Source organism: Indicator indicator, chromosome 18 (assembly GCF_027791375.1).
Source record: "Indicator indicator isolate 239-I01 chromosome 18, UM_Iind_1.1, whole genome shotgun sequence".
NCBI classification, from domain to species: Eukaryota; Metazoa; Chordata; class Aves; order Piciformes; family Indicatoridae; genus Indicator; species Indicator indicator.
This window is the reverse complement of record NC_072027.1, coordinates 20,934,120-20,952,389: the sequence shown is the minus strand read 5'-3', so window position 1 is coordinate 20,952,389 and position 18,270 is coordinate 20,934,120. Positions and strand designations below refer to the sequence as shown.

At 55.7% G+C, this 18,270-nt stretch overlaps 1 protein-coding gene across 1 annotated transcript in view; it reads right to left on the bottom strand.

Moving 5' to 3' along the window:
- PSD2 (pleckstrin and Sec7 domain containing 2) overlaps positions 1 to 18,270 on the bottom strand; it is a 58,084-nt gene that overhangs the window by 28,098 nt on the left and 11,716 nt on the right. Inside the window, exons 4-7 of the mRNA XM_054388910.1 lie at positions 15,987 to 16,067; positions 15,334 to 15,446; positions 13,474 to 13,532; positions 13,255 to 13,257 (exon numbers count right to left, since the gene is read on the bottom strand). Of these exons, the coding sequence (XP_054244885.1) occupies positions 13,255 to 13,257; positions 13,474 to 13,532; positions 15,334 to 15,446; positions 15,987 to 16,067 (256 nt within the window). The remainder of the gene's footprint in view (positions 1 to 13,254; positions 13,258 to 13,473; positions 13,533 to 15,333; positions 15,447 to 15,986; positions 16,068 to 18,270) is intronic.

Below are 18,270 nucleotides of genomic sequence, written 5' to 3'. Positions count from 1 at the left end.
CTGCTGTGTGAGCTCTGTTCTGTGTGTTGTGTGAGCTCTGTGCTGTGTGTGCTCTGTGCTGTGTGAGCTCTGTGCTGTGTGCTGTGTGTGCTCTGTGCTGTCTTTGCTCTATGCGGTGTGAGCTGTGCTGTGTGCTGTATGCTGTGTGAGCTCTGTGCTGTGTGTGCTCTGTGTTGTGTGAGCTCTGTGCTGTGTGAGCTCTGTGCTGTGCTCTGTGCTTTGTGTGCTCAGTGCTCTGTGTGCTGTGTGTGCTCTGTGCTGTGTGAGCTCTTTGTTGTGTGCTGTGCTGTGTGTGCTGTGTGCTATGTGAGCTCTGTGCTGTGTGTTCTGTGCTGTGCGAGCTCTGTGCTGTGTCAGCTCTGTACTGTATGCTGTGTGAGCTCTGTGCTCTGTGCTGTGAGCTCTGTGCTGTGTGTGCTGTGTGCTGTGTCATCTCTGTGCTGTGTCAGCTCTGTGCTGTGTGTGCTCTGTGCTGTGTGAGCTCTTTGTTGTGTGCTGTGCTGTGTGTGCTGTGTGCTATGTGTGCTCTGTGATGTGTGTTCTGTGCTGTGTGTGCTATGTGTTGTCTGCTCTGTGCTGTGTGACGTCTGCACTGTGTATGCTCTGTGCTGTGTGATCTCTGCGCTGTGTGAGCTCTGTGCTGTGTGAGCTCTGTGCTGTGTGTTCTGTGCTGTGTGTGCTCTCTGCTGTGTGAGCTCTGTGCTGTGTGAGCTCTGTGCTGTGTACACTGTGTGAGCTCTGTGCTGTGTGAGCTCTGTGCTGTGTGTGCTATGTGTTGTCTGCTCTGTGCTGTGTGAGCTCTGCACTGTGTATGCTCTGTGCTGTGTGATCTCTGCGCTGTGTGTGCTCTTTGCTGTGTGCTCTGTGCTGTGTGTGCTCTGTGCTGTGTGAGCTCTGGCCTCTGTGGGCTGTGTGAGCTCTGTGCTCTGAGCTCTTTGTTGTGAGCTCTGTGCTGTGTGTGCTCTGTGCTGTGTGTACTCTGTGCTCTGTGTGCACTCTGCTGTGAGCTCTGTGCTGTGAGTTCTGTGCTGTGAGAGTTCTGTGCTGTGTGCTGCGCTGTGTGTGCTCTGTGCCGTGTGAGCTCTGTGTTGTATGCTCTGTGCTGTGTGAGCTGTGTGCTGTGTGAGCTCTGTTCTGTGTGCTGTGTGTGCTGTGTGAGCTCTGTGCTGTGTGTCCTGTGTGCTCTGTGAGCTCTGTGCTGTGTGAGATCTGTGGTCTGTGTTTTCTGTGCTGTGTGCTGTGTGAGCTCTGTTCTGTGTGTGGTCTGTGCTGTGTGAGCTCTGTGCTGTGTGTGCCTTGTGCTATGTGAGCTCTGTGCTGTGTGTTCTGTGCTGTGTGAGCTCTGTGCTGTGTGCTCTGAGCTCTGTGAGCTTTGTGCTGTGCTCTGTGCTTTGTGTTATCTGTGCTGTGTGTGCTCTGTGCTCTGTGAGCTCTGAGCTGTGGAGCTCTGTGCTGTGGAGCTCTGTGCTGTGTGAGCTCTGTGCTCTCTGTGCTCTGTGCTGTGTGAGCTCTGTGCTCTCTGTGCTCTGTGCTGTGTGTACTCTGTGCTGTGTGAGCTCTGTGTTGGCTGTGCTCTGTGCTGTGTGTGCTGTGTGCTGTGTGAGCTCTGTGTTGGCTGTGCTCTGTGCTGTGTGTGCTGTGTGCTGTGTGAGCTTTGTGCTGTGTATGCTCTGTGCTGTGTGTACTCTGTGCTGTGTGTGCTCTGTGCTGTGTGAGCTCCGTGGTGTATGTGCTCTGTACTGTGTGAGCTGTGCTGTGTGCTGTGTGTGCTCTGCTCTGTGTGTGCTGTGTGCTGTGTGAGCTCTGTCCTGTGTGTGCTCTGTGCTGTGTGAGCTGTGCTGTGTGCTGTGTGAGCTCTGTGATGTGTGAGCTCTGTGCTGCGTGCTGTGTGAGCTCTGTGATGTGTGAGCTCAGTACTGTGTAAGCTCTGTGCTGTATGTGCTCTGTGATGTGTGAGGTCTGTGCTGTGTTTGCTCTGCTGTGTGTTGTGCTGTGTGTGCTCTGTGCTGTGTGAGCTCTGTGCTGTGACCTCTGTGCCGTGTGAGCTCTGTGCTTTGTGAGCTCTGTGCTGTGTGTGCTCTGTCCTGTGTGAGCTCTGTGCTGTGTGGGCCCTGTGCTGTGTGAGCTCTGTGCTGTCTGCTGTGTGCTGTGTGAGCTCTGTTCTGTGCTCTATGCTTTTTGTGCTCTGTGCTGTGTGTGCTCTGTGCTGTGTGAGGTCTTTGCTGTGTGTGTCTGTGCTGTGGTAGGTTTGTGCTGTGTGTGCTCTCTGCTGTGTGCTGTGTGAGCTCCATGCTGTGTGAGCTCTGTGCTGTGTGAACTCTGTGCTGTGTGTGCTGTGAGCTGTGTGTTATCTGTGCTATGTGTGCTCTGTGCTGTGTGAGCTGTGCTGTGTGCTCTGTGCTGTGTGAGCTCTGTGCTCTGTGTGAGCTCTGTGCTTTGTGAGGTCTATGCTGTGTGTGCTCTCTGCTGTGTGAGCTCTGTGCTGTGTGAGCTCTGTGCTGTGTTCTGTGCTGTGTGTGCTCTCTGCTGTGTGATCTGTCTGCTGTGTGCTCTGTGCTGTGTGCTCTGTGCTGTGTGAGCTCTGTGCTGTGTGTGCTCTGTGCTGTGTGAGCTCTGTGCTGTGCTCTGTGCTGTGCGTGCTCTGTGCTGTGCGAGCTCTGTGCTGTGTGAGCTCTGTGCTGTGTGAGCTCTGTACTGTGTGTGGTGTGAGCTGTGTGTGATCTGTGCTGTGTGAGTTCTGTGCTGTGTGTGCTGTGTGCTGTGTGAGCTCTCTGTTGTGTGCTGTGTGAGCTCTGTGCTGTGTGCTCTGTTGTGTGCTGTGTGAGCTGTGCTGTGTGAGCTCTTTGCTGTGTGCTCTGTGCTCTGTGCTGTGAGCTCTGTGCTGTGTGCTGTGCTGTGTGAGCTCTGTGCTGTGTACTGTGCTGTGTGTGCTCTGTGCTGTGAGCTCTGTGCTGTCTGCTGTGTACTGTGTGTGCTCTGTGCTGTGTGAGCTCTGTGCTGTGTGCTGCGTGTGCTCTGTGCTGTGAGCTCTGTGCTATGTGAGCTCTGTGCTGTGTGTGCTGTGTGAGCTCTGTGCTGTGTGTGCTCTGTGCTGTGTGCTGTGATGTGTGCTCTGTGCTGTGACCTCTGTGCTGTGTGTGTTCTGTTCTGTCTCTGCTCTGTGCCATGTCAGTTCTGTGCCTTCTGTGCTCTGTGTTGTGTGTACTCTGTGCTTTGTGTGATCTGTGCTGTGTGAGATCTGTGCTGTGTGAGCTCTGAGCTGTGTGGTGTTTGAGCTCTGTGCTCTCTGAGCTCTGTGCTGTGTGCTGTGTGTGTTCTGTGCAGTGTGCTGTCTGAGCTCTGTGCTGTGTGTTCTGTGTGCTGTGTGAGCTCTGTCCTGTGTGAGCTGTGTGAGCTCTGTGCTGTGTGTGCTCTGTGCTCTTTGCTGTGTGTGCTCTGTGCTGTGTGCTCTGTGCTGTGTGAGCTCTGTGCTGTGTGTGCTCTGTGCTGTGTGAGCTGTGCTGTGTGCTCTGTGCTGTGTGTGCTCTGTGCTGTGTGCTCTGTGCTGTGTGAGCTCTGTGCTGTGTGTGCTCTGTGCTGTATGTGCTCTGTGCTCTGTGAGCTCTGCGCTGTGTGCTCTGTGGTGTGTGAGCTCTGTAATGTGTGAGGTCTGTGGTTTATGTGATCTGTGCTGTGTGCTGTGTGAGCTCTGTGCTGTGCTCTATGCTTTTTGTGCTCTGTGCTGTGTGTGCTCTGTGCTGTGTGAGGTCTTTGCTGTGTGTGTCTGTGCTGTGGTAGGTTTGTGCTGTGTGTGCTCTCTGCTGTGTGCTGTGTGAGCTCCATGCTGTGTGAGCTCTGTGCTGTGTGAACTCTGTGCTGTGTGTGCTGTGAGCTGTGTGTTATCTGTGCTATGTGTGCTCTGTGTGAGCTCTGTGCTGTGTGAGCTCTGTGCTGTGTGTTCTGTGCTGTGTGTGCTCTCTGCTGTGTGAGCTCTGTGCTGTATGTGCTCTGTGCTCTGTGAGCTCTGCGCTGTGTGCTCTGTGGTGTGTGAGCTCTGTAATGTGTGAGGTCTGTGGTTTATGTGATCTGTGCTGTGTGCTGTGTGAGCTCTGTGCTGTGCTCTATGCTTTTTGTGCTCTGTGCTGTGTGTGCTCTGTGCTGTGTGAGGTCTTTGCTGTGTGTGTCTGTGCTGTGGTAGGTTTGTGCTGTGTGTGCTCTCTGCTGTGTGCTGTGTGAGCTCCATGCTGTGTGAGCTCTGTGCTGTGTGAACTCTGTGCTGTGTGTGCTGTGAGCTGTGTGTTATCTGTGCTATGTGTGCTCTGTGTGAGCTCTGTGCTGTGTGAGCTCTGTGCTGTGTGTTCTGTGCTGTGTGTGCTCTCTGCTGTGTGAGCTCTGTGCTGTGTTCTGTGCTGTGTGTGCTCTCTGCTGTGTGATGTCTGCTGTGTGCTCTGTGCTGTGTGCTCTGTGCTGTGTGAGCTCTGTGCTGTGTGTGCTCTGTGCTGTGTGAGCTGTGCTGTGTGAGCTCTGTGCTGATTGAGCTCTGTGCTGTGTGTTGTGTGAGCTCTGTGCTGTGTGCTCTGTGCTGTGTGTGCTCTGTGCTGTGTGAGCTCCGTGCTGTGTGAGCTCTGTGCTGTGCTCTGTGCTGTGCGTGCTCTGTGCTGTGTGAGCTCTGTGCTGTGTGAGCTCTGTACTGTGTGTGGTGTGAGCTGTGTGTGATCTGTGCTGTTTGAGTTCTGTGCTGTGTGAGCTCTGTGCTGTGTGAGCTCTGTACTGTGTGTGGTGTGAGCTGTGTGTGATCTGTGCTGTTTGAGTTCTGTGCTGTGTGTGCTGTGTGCTGTGTGCTGTGCTGTGTGCTCTGTGCTGTGTGTACTGTGTGATCTCTGCTGTGTGTGCTCTGTGCTGTGTGAACTCTGTGCTGTGCGTACGCTGTGCTGTGCGAGCTCTGTGCTGTGTCAGCTCTGTACTGTATGCTGTGTGAGCTCTGTGCTCTGTGCTGTGAGCTCTGTGCTGTGTGTGCTGTGTGCTGTGTCATCTCTGTGCTGTGTCAGCTCTGTGCTGTGTGTGCTCTCTGCTGTGTGAGCTCTGTTCTGTGTGTTGTGTGAGCTCTGTGCTGTGTGTGCTCTGTGCTGTGTGAGCTCTGTGCTGTGTGCTGTGTGTGCTCTGTGCTGTCTTTGCTCTATGCGGTGTGAGCTGTGCTGTGTGCTGTATGCTGTGTGAGCTCTGTGCTGTGTGTGCTCTGTGTTGTGTGAGCTCTGTGCTGTGCTCTGTGCTTTGTGTGCTCGGTGCTCTGTGTGCTGTGTGTGCTCTGTGTTGTGTGAGCTCTGTGTTGTGTGCTGTCCTGTGTGTGCTGTGTGCTATGTGAGCTCTGTGCTGTGTTCTGTGCTGTGTGAGCTCTGTGCTGTGTGTGCTGCTGTCTGCTCTGTGTTCTCTGTGCTGTGTGTGCTCTGTGCTGTGTGAGCTCTGTGCTGTGTGCTGTGCTCTGTGTGCTGTGTGCTATGTGAGCTCTGTGCTGTGTGTTCTGTGCTGTGTGTGCTCTGTGCTGTGTACTGTGTTCTGTGCTGTGTGTGCTCTGTGCTGTGTGAGCTCTGTTCTGTGTGCTGTGTGTTCTCTTTGCTGTGTGCACTCTGTGCTGTGTGTGCTGTGTGCTCTGTGTGCTCTGTGTGCTCTGTGCTGTGTGTGCTGTGTGCTGTTTGAGCTCAGGTGCTGTGCCCTGTAAGGACACCGCCTTAGGCTGGGAGAATCTCTCAGCCCAGAATGTTCTCACCACTAACTAATGCCAAGGCTGTTTGGTGCTGGCAGCTCTGCTATCAGCTTGTGGCACCCAAACCCCACACCTCTCACCAGAGCCAGCTGAGTCACTTTCTCAGACCGCAAGGTCAAGGGGCTGGAGGCAGGATAGCCTTTCGCAAGCCTCCCTCTGCAATAAAATCACAGAATCAGCCAGGTTGGAAGAGATCTCCAAGCTCATCCAGCCCAACCTATCTCCCAGCCCTATCCAATCAACCAGACCATGGCACCAAGTGCCTCATCCAGGCTTCTCTTGAACATCTCCAGGGATGATGACTCCACCACCTCCCTGGGCAGCACATCCCAATGGCAAATCTCTGTCTGTGAAGAACTTCCTCCTAACACCCAGCCTAGACCTCCCCTGGCACAACTTGAGACTGTGTCCCTTCCTTCTGCTGCTGGGTGCCTGGGAGAAGAGCCCAACCCCCACCTGGCTCCAACCTCCCTTCAGGTAGTTGTAGACAGCAATGAGGTCTCCCCTGAGCCTCCTCTTCTCCAGGCTAAACGCCCCCAGCTCCTTCAGCCTCTCCTCACAGGGCTGTGCTCCAGACCCCTCCCCAGCTTCATTGCCCTTCTCTGGACACCTTCCAGTCCCTCAACATCTCTCTTGAATTGAGGAGCCCAGAACTGGACACAGGACTCAAGGTGTGGCCTGAGCAGTGCTGAGCACAGGGCAGAATAACCTCCCTTGACCTGCTGGCTACACTATTCCTGATCCAGGCCAGGATGCCATTCGCTCTCCAAAGCACCTGAACAGAGGTAGATAATGCAGGAGGTGCTCTGCTGGGCAAGATGTGTCCTCTGTGCAAGAAAAAGCTCTTGAAAGAGGCTGACACCAGAAAGCACTGCCCACAAGCATGCACAACAGATGAGCTGCAGGCAGCTCCCCAGGTGAAAGCATCAGCAAAGGGTGAGGCTTTGGGACAAGTTCCCCCCTGCCATCTTGGCCACACAGGCAGCCAGCACTGCCCTTGAGCAGCTCTGTCTGAGACTCTTCATTATGCCTCCTGTCAGGGCCACCTCACCCTGGAGCACTGCCCCAGACCTGCAGAGCTTGGGGATGTGCTGCAGCACAGTACAAAGCTCAGCCACAAGCTTCCTCACAGGGTAGCCCTGTGGCTGATGCTCACTGCTGGACCCCAAGCTGGAGGCTTCTGCTGGCCAGTGCTCAGTGGGCACAGCAGCTACTGGCTGCAGAGGAGGTGAGAAGAAACCTGCAACCATGTTGGGTGGCTTCAGCAGAGGGAAGAGAGATCTCTGGACTTGCTGGCCAGTGAACTGCAGCCAAGAAAGAGCACAGAGGCTTGTGGATGGAGGAAGGAAGAAGCGTGAGAGAGGACAGGAAAAGACCTAGCAAGGGATCTCCAGGAGGGAGGGAGCTGGGAAGTGAGCTGGGGGTGTGGCATCAAATGATTCTGCATGAAGAGAAGGTGACTTCTGCCCTTGCCTTGAGGCACTGCCAGCCCTTCAGTGCTGGGTTGGACTGGATGACCAACCAGTTGTATTCTGTGATTCTGTGATGCTGAGGCACAGCACAGGTCCTGCTGCCTGCAGAGATCCAGCAAGGAATGCCAAGGGCAGCAGAGTTTGGGAGGTGAGTGGATACAGAGGCATCAAGCAGCACCAGCCACCAGCCTCACAGACCCTTCTCAGGGTTTCTCACATCCAGGCGATACACCAACCCCAGGAAAAGGCTTCTTTTCCATCCTGTCCTCTTGCACAAGATGATCTTGGCTGAGGAGTGGCTGAGAGCATCTGGAGGAGAAGGCATTGGGGGTGTCAGTTGGTGACAAACTACCCAGGAGCCAGCAATGGTCCCTGGCAGCCCAGCAGGCAGCCCTGTGCTGAGCTGCATCCAGAACAGAGAGAGCAGCAGCACAGGGAGGGGATTCTGCCCCTCTGCTCTGCTCTGCTCAGACCCCACCTGCAGCACTACCTCCAGTTCTGGGGCCCCCAGCACAAGAAGGACCTGGAGCTGCTGGAGAGGGTCCAGAGGAGGCCACCAAGATGATCAGAGGCTGCAGAACCTCTGCTATGGGGACAGGCTGGGAGAGTTGTAGCTGTTCAGCCTGGAGAAGAGAAGGCTCCAGACAGACCTCAGAGCAGCCTTCCAGTACCTGAAGGGCTCCAGGAGAGCTGGGGAGGGACTTTGGACAAGGGCTGGGAGTGCCAGGATGAGGGACAATGGCTTTGAGCTGGGAGAGGGGAGAGTGAGAGTGGAGAGGAGGAAGAAATTCTTGAGAGTGAGGCTGGGGAGACACTGGCACAGGTTGCTCAGGGAGGCTGTGGCTGCCTCCTGCCTGGAGGTGTTCAGGGCCAGGCTGGATGAGGCCTTGAGCAAGCTGGGCTGGTGGGAGGTACCCATGGCAGGGGGTTGGAGCTGGATGAGCTTTGAGGTCCCTTCCAACCCAACCCATTCTGTGGTTCTATGATCTATGGAGTTCCCCATGTGGTGTGAGTGGCTCTGCCCAAAGCTGGAGCTGGTGCTTGCTGCCAGAAGGAAGTGTCAAGGTCTGCTCAGCTCCCAGCCCTGCCTGGCCCTGCTGACTTGCTCAGGTCGATGGTGCTGCCAGAAGGATGCTCTGGGGGCTGGGAGGGAGCTGATGCTGCTGGCTATGGGCAGAGTGAGTGCTGCTGAGGGTAAGCCCTGCTTGGAGGCTGAGGGAAAGCCCTTCCTGGAGGCTGTCTGCCAGCAGTCACTGCAGTGGATGAGCTGCTGCTGTCAGTGGCCACATCTCTGCCACACTTGCTGGGGTGAAACCATCCTCCTCGCCCTCTTGGCAGGAAAAGGCCTTCCCAGGGCTGTGAAGTTAGGAGCTGCATGGGATCCCACTGCAAGCTTTGTTCAGTGGCCATCAGTTGCTGGCCTGCTTTTTCTCCAGGGGTGGTTGAGGCCTTGGAGGTATTCAGGATGAGGCTCAACAGAGCTCTGATTTAGTGGAGGATTTCCCTGCTGACTGCAGGGGGGTTGGACTGGATGAGCTTGGGAGGTCATCCAACCCAGACCATTCTCTGATTCTATCCAGGGTCCCAGGATTTTCCCACAGAAAATCCTCTGAGCGTCCATGATGACCTTTGGAGGTCCCTTCCAGCCCAACCCACTCCATGGGTCCATGATTTCTGAGCAAACACTAAAGCCTGCCCCATTACAGCGTGGCTCCAGAAGCTGGGCTGTGCTGAAGCACCGAAACACAGCTCCAGTGCTGGTGATGCACAGGTCTCGATTTGCCACTCTCCTTCCATGGCCAGCAGCTCTGAACAAGGAAGGGTAACAATGATGGTTGCAAAGCCAAAGCTTTGTCCCCGTGAGGCAGAGATGGAGCAGAGGAGCACTTAGATACCAGAGATCAAACAGCACCAGCAGAGCAGGGCAGAGAGCTGCCACAACCTGACTCATGCCACAGAGCTTGGCATGTTTGTTGGTGACTACTGGCTTTGAAACTCCAGCTGCAGGGGCTCTGGATGTCATGGTTTGAGGCTGGGTGCCTTTAAGGAACCATAGAGAAGTCTTACATGAGGACTAGAGAGGTCCAGGAGGTGCACCAGAAAGTGTAATTTTGTCATTTCATTCCCAGAATGCCTGCATCCAGCCTTTATAAGTGGACAGCACAAGCTGCCTCTGCCCCTTCCCCTCTCCCTGCTCCCTTCCAGCACAGCTCCCTTGTCTCCTGTTGGTATGGGGCAGGGTTTTGGCCTTGAGCAGCCTCCCAGCAGCCTGGGTAAGGCTCAGTTCTAGCTGTGTCTTTTTGGGGCTGCTGTGGGGGGGCAGTAGCAGGGAGGTCTGGGGTGGGTGCATCTGAGGCCTGGAGTTTTGGCCTGGTTTGGTGGAGGTTGGGGAAAGCTTTAGCTTCATGAGCTTCTGTGTTAAGCCCAGGCTCTGGAATCTGTGTATTTTAAATGCTTTGCCCTGCAGTATTAGTCATGAATAGCAATTCCAGTTCTACCTCCAACAATATTCTGTGTTTCCATCCAGTCCTGGGTGGAGCTTTTCTTTAACTCCCTTGAGAAGAGAGCTCTGCCTGGCTCCTGAAACTGAGACACTGGAACACATCTCATCCTAAAAACAGCCAGGTGGGCAGTTTGGGAGCAGGGTCTGAGTGCCCCTGAGATAGGAAATCAGCAGAGCTCAGGCAATGCTGCAGAGTGGGTGGGTGCAAACCTCACCTTTCAAAGCCACTCTCATCACCTGCAAGCCTGGGCTCAGTATCTGCTGGGATGGAGACCCAGGACACTCCAGAGACACTGCTGCAGGAACAGCCCCTTCACAGGGACACATCAACCACCCTGGGAACTGTCCCTTCCCTTCACAGGGACACATCAACCACCCTAGGAACTGTCCCTTCCCTTCACAGGACCCATCAACCACCCTGGGAACTGCCCCTTCCCTTCACAGGGACACATCAACCACCCTGGGAACTGTCCCTTCCCTTCACAGGGACACATCAACCACCCTGGGAACTGCCCCTTCCCTTCACAGGGACACATCAACCACCCTGGGAATTGTCCCTTCCCTTCACAGGGATACATCAACCACCCTGGGAACTGCCTCTTCCCTTCACAGGACCCATCAACCACCCTGGGAACTGCCCCTTCCCTTCACAGGGACACATCAACCACCCTGGGAACTGTCCCTTCCCTTCACAGGACCCATCAACCACCCTGGGAACTGCCCCTTCCCTTCACAGGGACACATCAACCACCCTGGGAACTGCCTCTTCCCTTCACAGGACCCATCAACCACCCTGGGAACTGCCCCTTCCCTTCACAGGGACACATCAACCACCCTGGGAACTGCCCCTTCCCTTCACAGGACCCATCAACCACCCTGGGAACTGCCCCTTCCCTTCACAGGGACACATCACCCACCCTGGGAACTGCCCCTTCCCTTCACAGGGACACATCAACCACCCTGGGAATTGTCCCTTCCCTTCACAGGGACACATCAACCACCCTGGGAACTGCCTCTTCCCTTCACAGGACCCATCAACCACCCTGGGAACTGCCCCTTCCCTTCACAGGGACACATCAACCACCCTGGGAACTGTCCCTTCCCTTCACAGGGACACATCAACCACCCTGGGAACTGCCCCTTCCCTTCACAGGGACACATCAACCACCCTGGGAACTGTCCCTTCCCTTCACAGGGACACATCAACCACCCTGGGAACTGTCCCTTCCCTTCACAGGGACACATCAACCACCCTGGGAACTGCCCCTTCCCTTCACAGGGACACATCAACCACCCTGGGAACTGTCCCTTCCCTTCACAGGGACACATCAACTACCCTTCCTTCACCAAAGGAGCTCCCCACTCCCTGGCACTGCACAGTGAAACACCCACAGTGCCTGGAGAGGGGATCAAGAATGATCTGCAGGAGCATGGCAGCATCTGCAACAAAGGAGTGAGAGAGCAAGCCACAGCATCCCAGGGACAGTGCACCTGAGGCGGCTCTTTGCATAAGGAGAATTTCGTGTGCTAATGCTAATGGGTTGCTAAGCACTGAAGGACACCACACAACCAGGGAGGGATCCAGACAAACAAAATCCTGGGGAGGGTGGGGGTTTGTTTTGTTTTTTTTTAAACACAATTAAACAAGGCAAATGTCAGTGCTTGAAAGCAAAAGACCAGAATGACTTCACTTACCACCTGGTAAAGGGTTAAAGAGCAGAAAGAGAGGTTCCAGGAGCAGAAGGGAGGAAAAGAAAAAACAAAAAGGAGGAGAAGGAGAAGAAGAAATTAACATCACACACATGGAAAAACAAAGAGAAGACTTAGCAAAGAAGCAAAGAAAGGCTCAGGCACTTCTACAGCTGCTCAAAGCAGAGCTGCAGCATGAGATCAGTTCTCCCTCCCAGGCCTCTTCCCAGCTTCCCAGCAGAAAGGTTTTGGAGGTTCAGGGGGTTTGGCTTCTTCCTGTTTTTTCAATAATTTCTATCTTCCCAGACACCTAATGTGAATTTCAATTAAAACCAGGCAAAATCAGATGGCTTTGGAGTGAGGCTGCACAGTTTGCCCTCTGCCACACTGCTGCCCCTGCTGTTGCAGGAAATGCTTTGGTGAAAACCTTCCCTCAGCTCCAACTACTTTGGCTGAAGGATGTGAGGCCCTCCCACAGGCCCCACTGCTGGCCCTCTGCCTGCAGAGACACTTTACCCAACCATGGCACTGGCACCACGTGGGTGGGAAGCCCATTCCCACCAGTGGCCAGCCCATGCTGGTCATGGGCCAGCTGCCCCATGGCCCTGGCAGCTGTGGGCAGCTTGGTGCAGCCCACGTGCACACCTGGGAAGGCTGCTCTTGCACAGCCCAACAATTCTCTTCTCTGGTTGCTGGTGTTCAAACCTTGCTGCTGTCCTGCAGGCAGTATCTGTGCTGCAGAGGTGGGGAGGGGCTCCCAGGTGGGCTGGCACCTGGCACTGCTGCAGCTGCACCTTTGCCTTCACAGGGGAAGAGCACTCCATGCTGTGTCCTCTTCCAGCTCACACGGGGAAAGGCTCCTCACCAAGGTGATCACAAACCAGGATGCAAGCCCAGTGCCCCTTCATGGCCAGGCTCATGGAGGGGAAAGCAGGGCAAGCCTCTGCAGCTGGAAAACTAACTGTGACCAGCTGCAGGCAGAAGAGGTCTCCACAGCTTGGAAACCAGGGGCTGTGGGGCAGGAAAAGGGGGGGTGGGTTCCACATGCACAGGCTGCTACAGCAAACCATCCTCCCACGCTCCCTTCACCTCCACACAGGTTCTGGGGAGTCTGTAGCTCCAGGCCTGAGCTCTCAGAGGGCCTATGAGAAAAGGTACTTCAGTGTCCCAAGGCAGAAGGAGCCTCTGTACCCCTGGAAAAGGGGACACAGCCCTGAGGCTCACAGCCATGTTCTACTCCTGCACCATGAGGTTAGAGAGCAGAGAGGAAGCTGGGTCAGTGGTGCCTGTAGCCTTCCTCAGCAGTGAGCAGTCCATGCACACTCCCAGATGCAGGCCATGGCAGAGGTCTCCAAGGGGACACAATGCTCCTGTGCCCTGCCCTATGCTCAATCCCATCTCAGTTCTGCAGTAATTTTTCCTCTCCCTCTGCTCTCTACACTCTTACCCACCCTTGGAACAAATCCAACCAGCTCCACCTGAAAGAGCCTCTTAAAGGTGGTGAGAAATCAACCTCTGCTGTTCTCCAACTACACTTTTGGGCACTGCTCTTTGTCCAGAGGCTTCTCTGATGAAGCTCTCCTGTGGCTCTGCTATGTCTCAGGGCAAAAAAAAACAGCTGGGAAATACTTCAGGGTTTGGGAAGGAAAGAGCAAATCTAGAGCTGTTGAAGCCAACTCCCTTGCAGCACTCTCTGGGATGAGAAGAGCCTCAGGTGTCCACACCCCAAGGCATGGCACAATTGGTGCTGCTGTTTGCCAGCCTCACACAGACCCCTGGGCAGCTGTGCTAAAGACCTTCCATGAGAGCTCCTGGGACAGGGCTGATAGGTGCTGGGAAGAAAGCTGCACCACCTGTGCCTGTGTGAGAGTTGATGCCAGCAGGAGCGTTGGCTTTGGCTTGAGTGTGGAGTGACACCAGGAGGGATGTCCCCAGATGTGGGCCTGGCACCCAAAATGCCCTCTCTGCCAACCAACCTCCATGGTCCATCAGCACATCCTGTGTAAGGGGACAGCCCTGTGCACTGAGAAGGGGGCAGGAAGACGAATGCCCCTGCAGGCAGTACTCACATGGCCATGGAGGTCTGTGTTGAGCAGCATCAGGGCACAGGTGAGTGTGTGAATCCCATCTGGAACACAACAGACAGCTCTGGTTACTGCCCTGCCCACACTGTGCTGCTCTTTGCTCTCTTGGCAGCCCACTGAAGAACCAAGGCTCCACCTGGGGACCTTAGAGATTGTCTGTGTCCTTCAGCTGGGCAAGGGAGCTTTGTGAAAACCAAGAGTGTAGAATCACAGAATGCATTGGGTTGGAAGGGGCCCTCAAAGGTCAGCTCCTGCAGCCCCCTTGCAGTCAGCAGGAACATCTCCAGCTAGAGCAGGTTGCTCAGGGCCACATCAAGTTTGACCTTGAGTGCCTCCAGGGATGAGGTCTCCACCACCTCCCTGGGCAGCCTGTTCAGCTTCTCCTCACCCTTACTGTGCAGAACTTCTCCTGATGTCCAACCTAACTCTGCCCTGCTCCAGTTCAAAACCATTGCCCTTGGTCCTATCCCCACAGACCCTTCTGAACAGTCCCTCTCCAGCCTGCCTGCAGCTCTAAGGTCTCCCTGGAGCCTTCTCTTCTCCAGGCTGAACAGCCTCAACGCTCCCAGCCTGTCCCCATAGCAGAGGTTCTCCAGTCCTGATCATTCTTGTGGCCTCCTCTGAAGCTGCTCCAGCAGGCCCATGTCATTCCTCCTTTCCTTTGAGCTTCACATCCTCCTGAAGCAATCAGCAGGGCACTGGCTCTGAAGCAGGTTTGCTGATGGCTTTCTTAAGATCAGGCTTTGTGCTGGGTCTTCCTCCATGTCCCTACTGTGCCAATGCCACTGTGCAATGGCTCAGAGACCCTGGCACACAGAGCTGGTTTGCCCAAGCCGATCACAGGCACCTCAGGGCTTAGTCCTGAGGTCTTCAGCTACCATTCTGGGGCAGCCTGTACACTCTGGAGCTGTTCTCCAAACATCACTACTCAAATAGTGGACAACATGTGCTCCATGGGACAGCAGTGTGCCCTGGTGGTCAAGAAGGCCAGAGGGATCCTGGGGTGCATTCAGAAGAGTGTGGCCAGCAGGGCAAGGGAGGTTCTTTTCTCCCTCTACTCAGCCCTGGGGAGACCACATCTGGAGGACTGTGCCCAGGTCTGGGCTCCCCAGTTCATGAGGGACAGGGAACTGCTGGAGAGAGTCCAGTGGAGGCTACGAGGATGCTGAAGGGACTGGAACAGCTGTGTGAGGAGGAAAGGCTGAGAGCCCTGGGGCTGCTGAGACTGGAGAAGAGCAGGCTGAGGGGGGATCTGATCAGTGTCTACAAATATCTGAGGGCTGGGTGCCAAGAAGAAGGTGCCAGGCTCTTTTCTGTGGTGCTCTGTGGTAGGACAAGGGGCAATGGACACAAACTGGAACCCAGAAGGGTGCTGGAGCCCTGGAGCAGGCTGCCCAGGGAGGTTCTGGATGAGGGGCAGTGGTTTGAAACTGGAGCAGTGCAGATGTAGGATGGACATCAGGAGGAAGTTCTGCACTGTGAGGGTGCTGAGACACTGGAACAGGCTGCCCAGGGATGTGGTGCAGGCTCCATCCCTGGAGACATTCAGAGTCAGGCTTGACAGGGCCCTGGGCAGCCTGCTCAGGTTGGAGATGTCCCTGCTGAGTGCAGGGGGGTTGGAGAAGATGACCTTTGAAGGTCTTCCCATGCACTCTGTGATTCTGGGACCCTGATCTGCTCTCTCAGGGTCTGTAGGGCACTCAGCGTCCCCAGGCCTTCCCAGGGCAGGGACAAGGATCCCAGAGGAGGGCAGCAGCTGCAGCCTCACAGGCCCAGCGGGCGCTGCCGATGCGGAGCTCGGGAGGCTGGCGTGGCAGCAGAGTGAGACAGGAGCCCTGCAGGTACCTTGGGAGGTGCTCTCCGCAGGGTTGCAGAGGCAGAAGCGCCGCGAGAAGTGGATCAGGACTCGCTCCCGCTCCTGCGTCTCACCCATCAGCGGGAAAGCTTTCAGGAACGTCCTGCAAAGAGAAAGGAATTGGAAGGTGCCAGGGATCAGCCTGCTGGGCAGCAGCCCTGCCAAGCAGGGAGACGGAAAGGGGATCCTCAGAGCAGCTCGCAAGGTCTCTGTCCTCCCCCAGCCTGCGCACCCCCAGGCCCCTGCAGGAGCAATGCAAAGGTTGTCTGTGGAGCTGGCTCCCACCTGAGCAGGGACTCCTGCTGGCCACTGAGACCTGCCCCACCTCTGGCCTGGTGGCCCCAGGTTGTGTTGTTCCATCCCAGGGGAAGCAGGTGCTCCCACTTGCTCTGACTGCATAGGGGCTGGGGTTCCTGGGAACGCTGCTCTCCCTCACGGGAAAGCAGACTGTGGGCCTCAGCCCCACTTCTGGTGGCAGTGCCCTGTGCCAAACCTGACACCAAAGCATAACTGGAAAGGTAGTCTGGAGCTGCCCCCAGGCCCTGCTGCTAGCACACAGGCAGGCTCCATGGCACCAGGACCCCCGCGCTGCTCCGCTCTGCCCAGCCCTGGCCCCAGAGGGCAGTGCCAGAGCCCAGCTCACCTGAGTGCTCTGTCAAGGGTCAGGCCACTGAAGTCAAAGAAGCTGAGATACTCCTCTGCTACCAACTTGCTAAATTCGTTACTGCAATTAAAGAGGCAGTGGTCAGCCCTTGCAGCAGGGAAGGGGACACTGTCTACAAGAGCAACAGCAGACTTCTGCCTCCTGGCCAGCCCAGCTCCCAGAGAGACCCTGCAGAGGTGATCCCAGACCCAGGAGGACTTTCTCCTAGCTTAAAATATTGCTGGAAGGCCTCCAAAGAGTCCTAACAGCTGAAACTGTCAGCCCTGGGAACCTGAGAATGAGAGATGCCTGCACCCCTCTCTTTGCTGCTGATCAGGGAGAGCCTCCTCCCAAATCAGCCAGGAGAAAGAGAAGGTCATGAAGATGTCCTGAGCTCACCAGCCAGCTTCTCTCTTACCCAGTACTCTGCCACTCCTGGTGTCCCCTCCTGCTGCTGCAATATTCCTGCTCTCCATTCCCTGTTGGCTCCCTTCCCACCCTCTCACAACAGACCCTTGCTCACATGTCGGGTGGGTGCCACTGGCAACCAGAGCAGGAGAGCTCAGCTGAGCTTCTGTCCCTGCTCATCCCTCAGTGCCTCTCCAGAAACCACTGCCCTGTCACGTTCTTGAAGGATGGTGCCTCTGTTAAAAGAAAGATCTGGAGGTGCTGGAAGGTGTCCAGAGAAGGGCCATGAGGATGAGCAGAGGGCTGGAGCTGCTCTGCTATGAGGACAGACTGAGAGAGTTGGGGTTGTGCAGTCTGGAGAGGAGAAGGCTCCCAGGAGACCTTCTTGTGGCCTTCCAGGATCTGAAGTGGGCTACAAGAAAGCTGGGGAGGGACATTTTAGGGTGTTAGGTGGTGATAGGAGTGGGGGCGATAGAGCAAAACTAGAAGTGGGGAGATTCAGATTGGATGTTAGGAAGAAATTCTTCCCCATGAGGGTGGTGAGATACTGGCAGAGGTTGCCCAGGGAGGTGGTGGAAGCCTCATCCCTGGAGGTTTTTGCAGCCAGGCTGGATGTGACTGTGAGCAACCTGCTGTGGTGTGAGGTGTCCCTGTTCATGGGAGGGGGTTGGAACTGGCTAAGTCTTGAGGTCCCTTCCAGCCCTGACAGTTCTGTGATCCTAAGATTCTAAGGATGCTTGGAGATGTGCTGTCTTCAAAGCCAGAGTGGGTGCTGCCCAGTCCCTCTGCCTGCACAGCTCAGGTGAGGGAAGTGCAAGAACAATCAAGGCACACTAGGAAGAAATGGAGATGGCCTCGACCTGTTCAGCCCTTTCCTTCTGCCCACAACACGACAGCAATGCTGCTGAGCACTGCACGGCCAGCTCCGTGCCAGGACATGTCACAGGCAGAGCTCATGGCCCTCCTGCAGTGCTGGGTCACCCTCTGCCTGGGGGTGGCTCTTGGAAAGCCTCTGCAGTGGATGCTGTTTGCAAGCAGGACACAGAGCAGAAGCAGGCAGAGCAGGGTAGCATCTCCAGGCCAGAGGTCCAGGCTGAGTTTTGAGAGGCAAGAGGTCAGTACTGGTGATGGAGTTGGGGTAGGAGACTGCTTCAAAGCCACCTGGAGCCACAAGTCCTCATGTCTGGAGCCACAAGTCCTCAGGGTCATAAAACAATCTCAGCATAAGGCTCTGGGAAAGGACAGGTCCCCACGGGCCCTGGTGGGGACAGGGCAAGGGGCAAGGGTCTGAAACTGGAGCAGAGCAGATTCAGGTTGGACATCAGGAGGAAGTTCTGCACAGTGAGGGTGGGGAGACACTGGAACAGGTTGCTCAGGGAGGTGGTGAAGGCTCCACCCTGGAGCTATTCAGTGTCAGGCTTGATGTGTCCCTGAGCAACCTGCTCTGGTTGGAGGTGTCCCTGCTGTGGGGTTGGGCAAGACGACCTTTGAAGGTCCCTTCCAAACCAATGCACTCTGTGATTCTCTGGTCCTGGCTTGGATCTCTCAGGGGGTCTGTAGAGCACTCAGTGTCCCAGGTGGGCCCCCAGATGGCCCTGCCAGAAGCACTGCCACAACCATTGGCATGCAGATTCCTGCAGCTTCCCAGGGAGATTTCTCCCTTCACCCTGGAGCCTCACAGCAAGGTGATGTGAGATGCAGGAGCTCAACAGCTTAGTGAGAGGAGATGGCAGCACATCTCCATCCCTGTGCCACAGAACATGCAGAACCCAGCAAGCCCCAGGCCCCTGCTGGGGTCCCTTCAGCTCTAGGGCTGCAGAAGACCTGCTGCAGACCTCATGCATTGGCCAGGGCTGGGAGCCAGCCAGCACTCTGC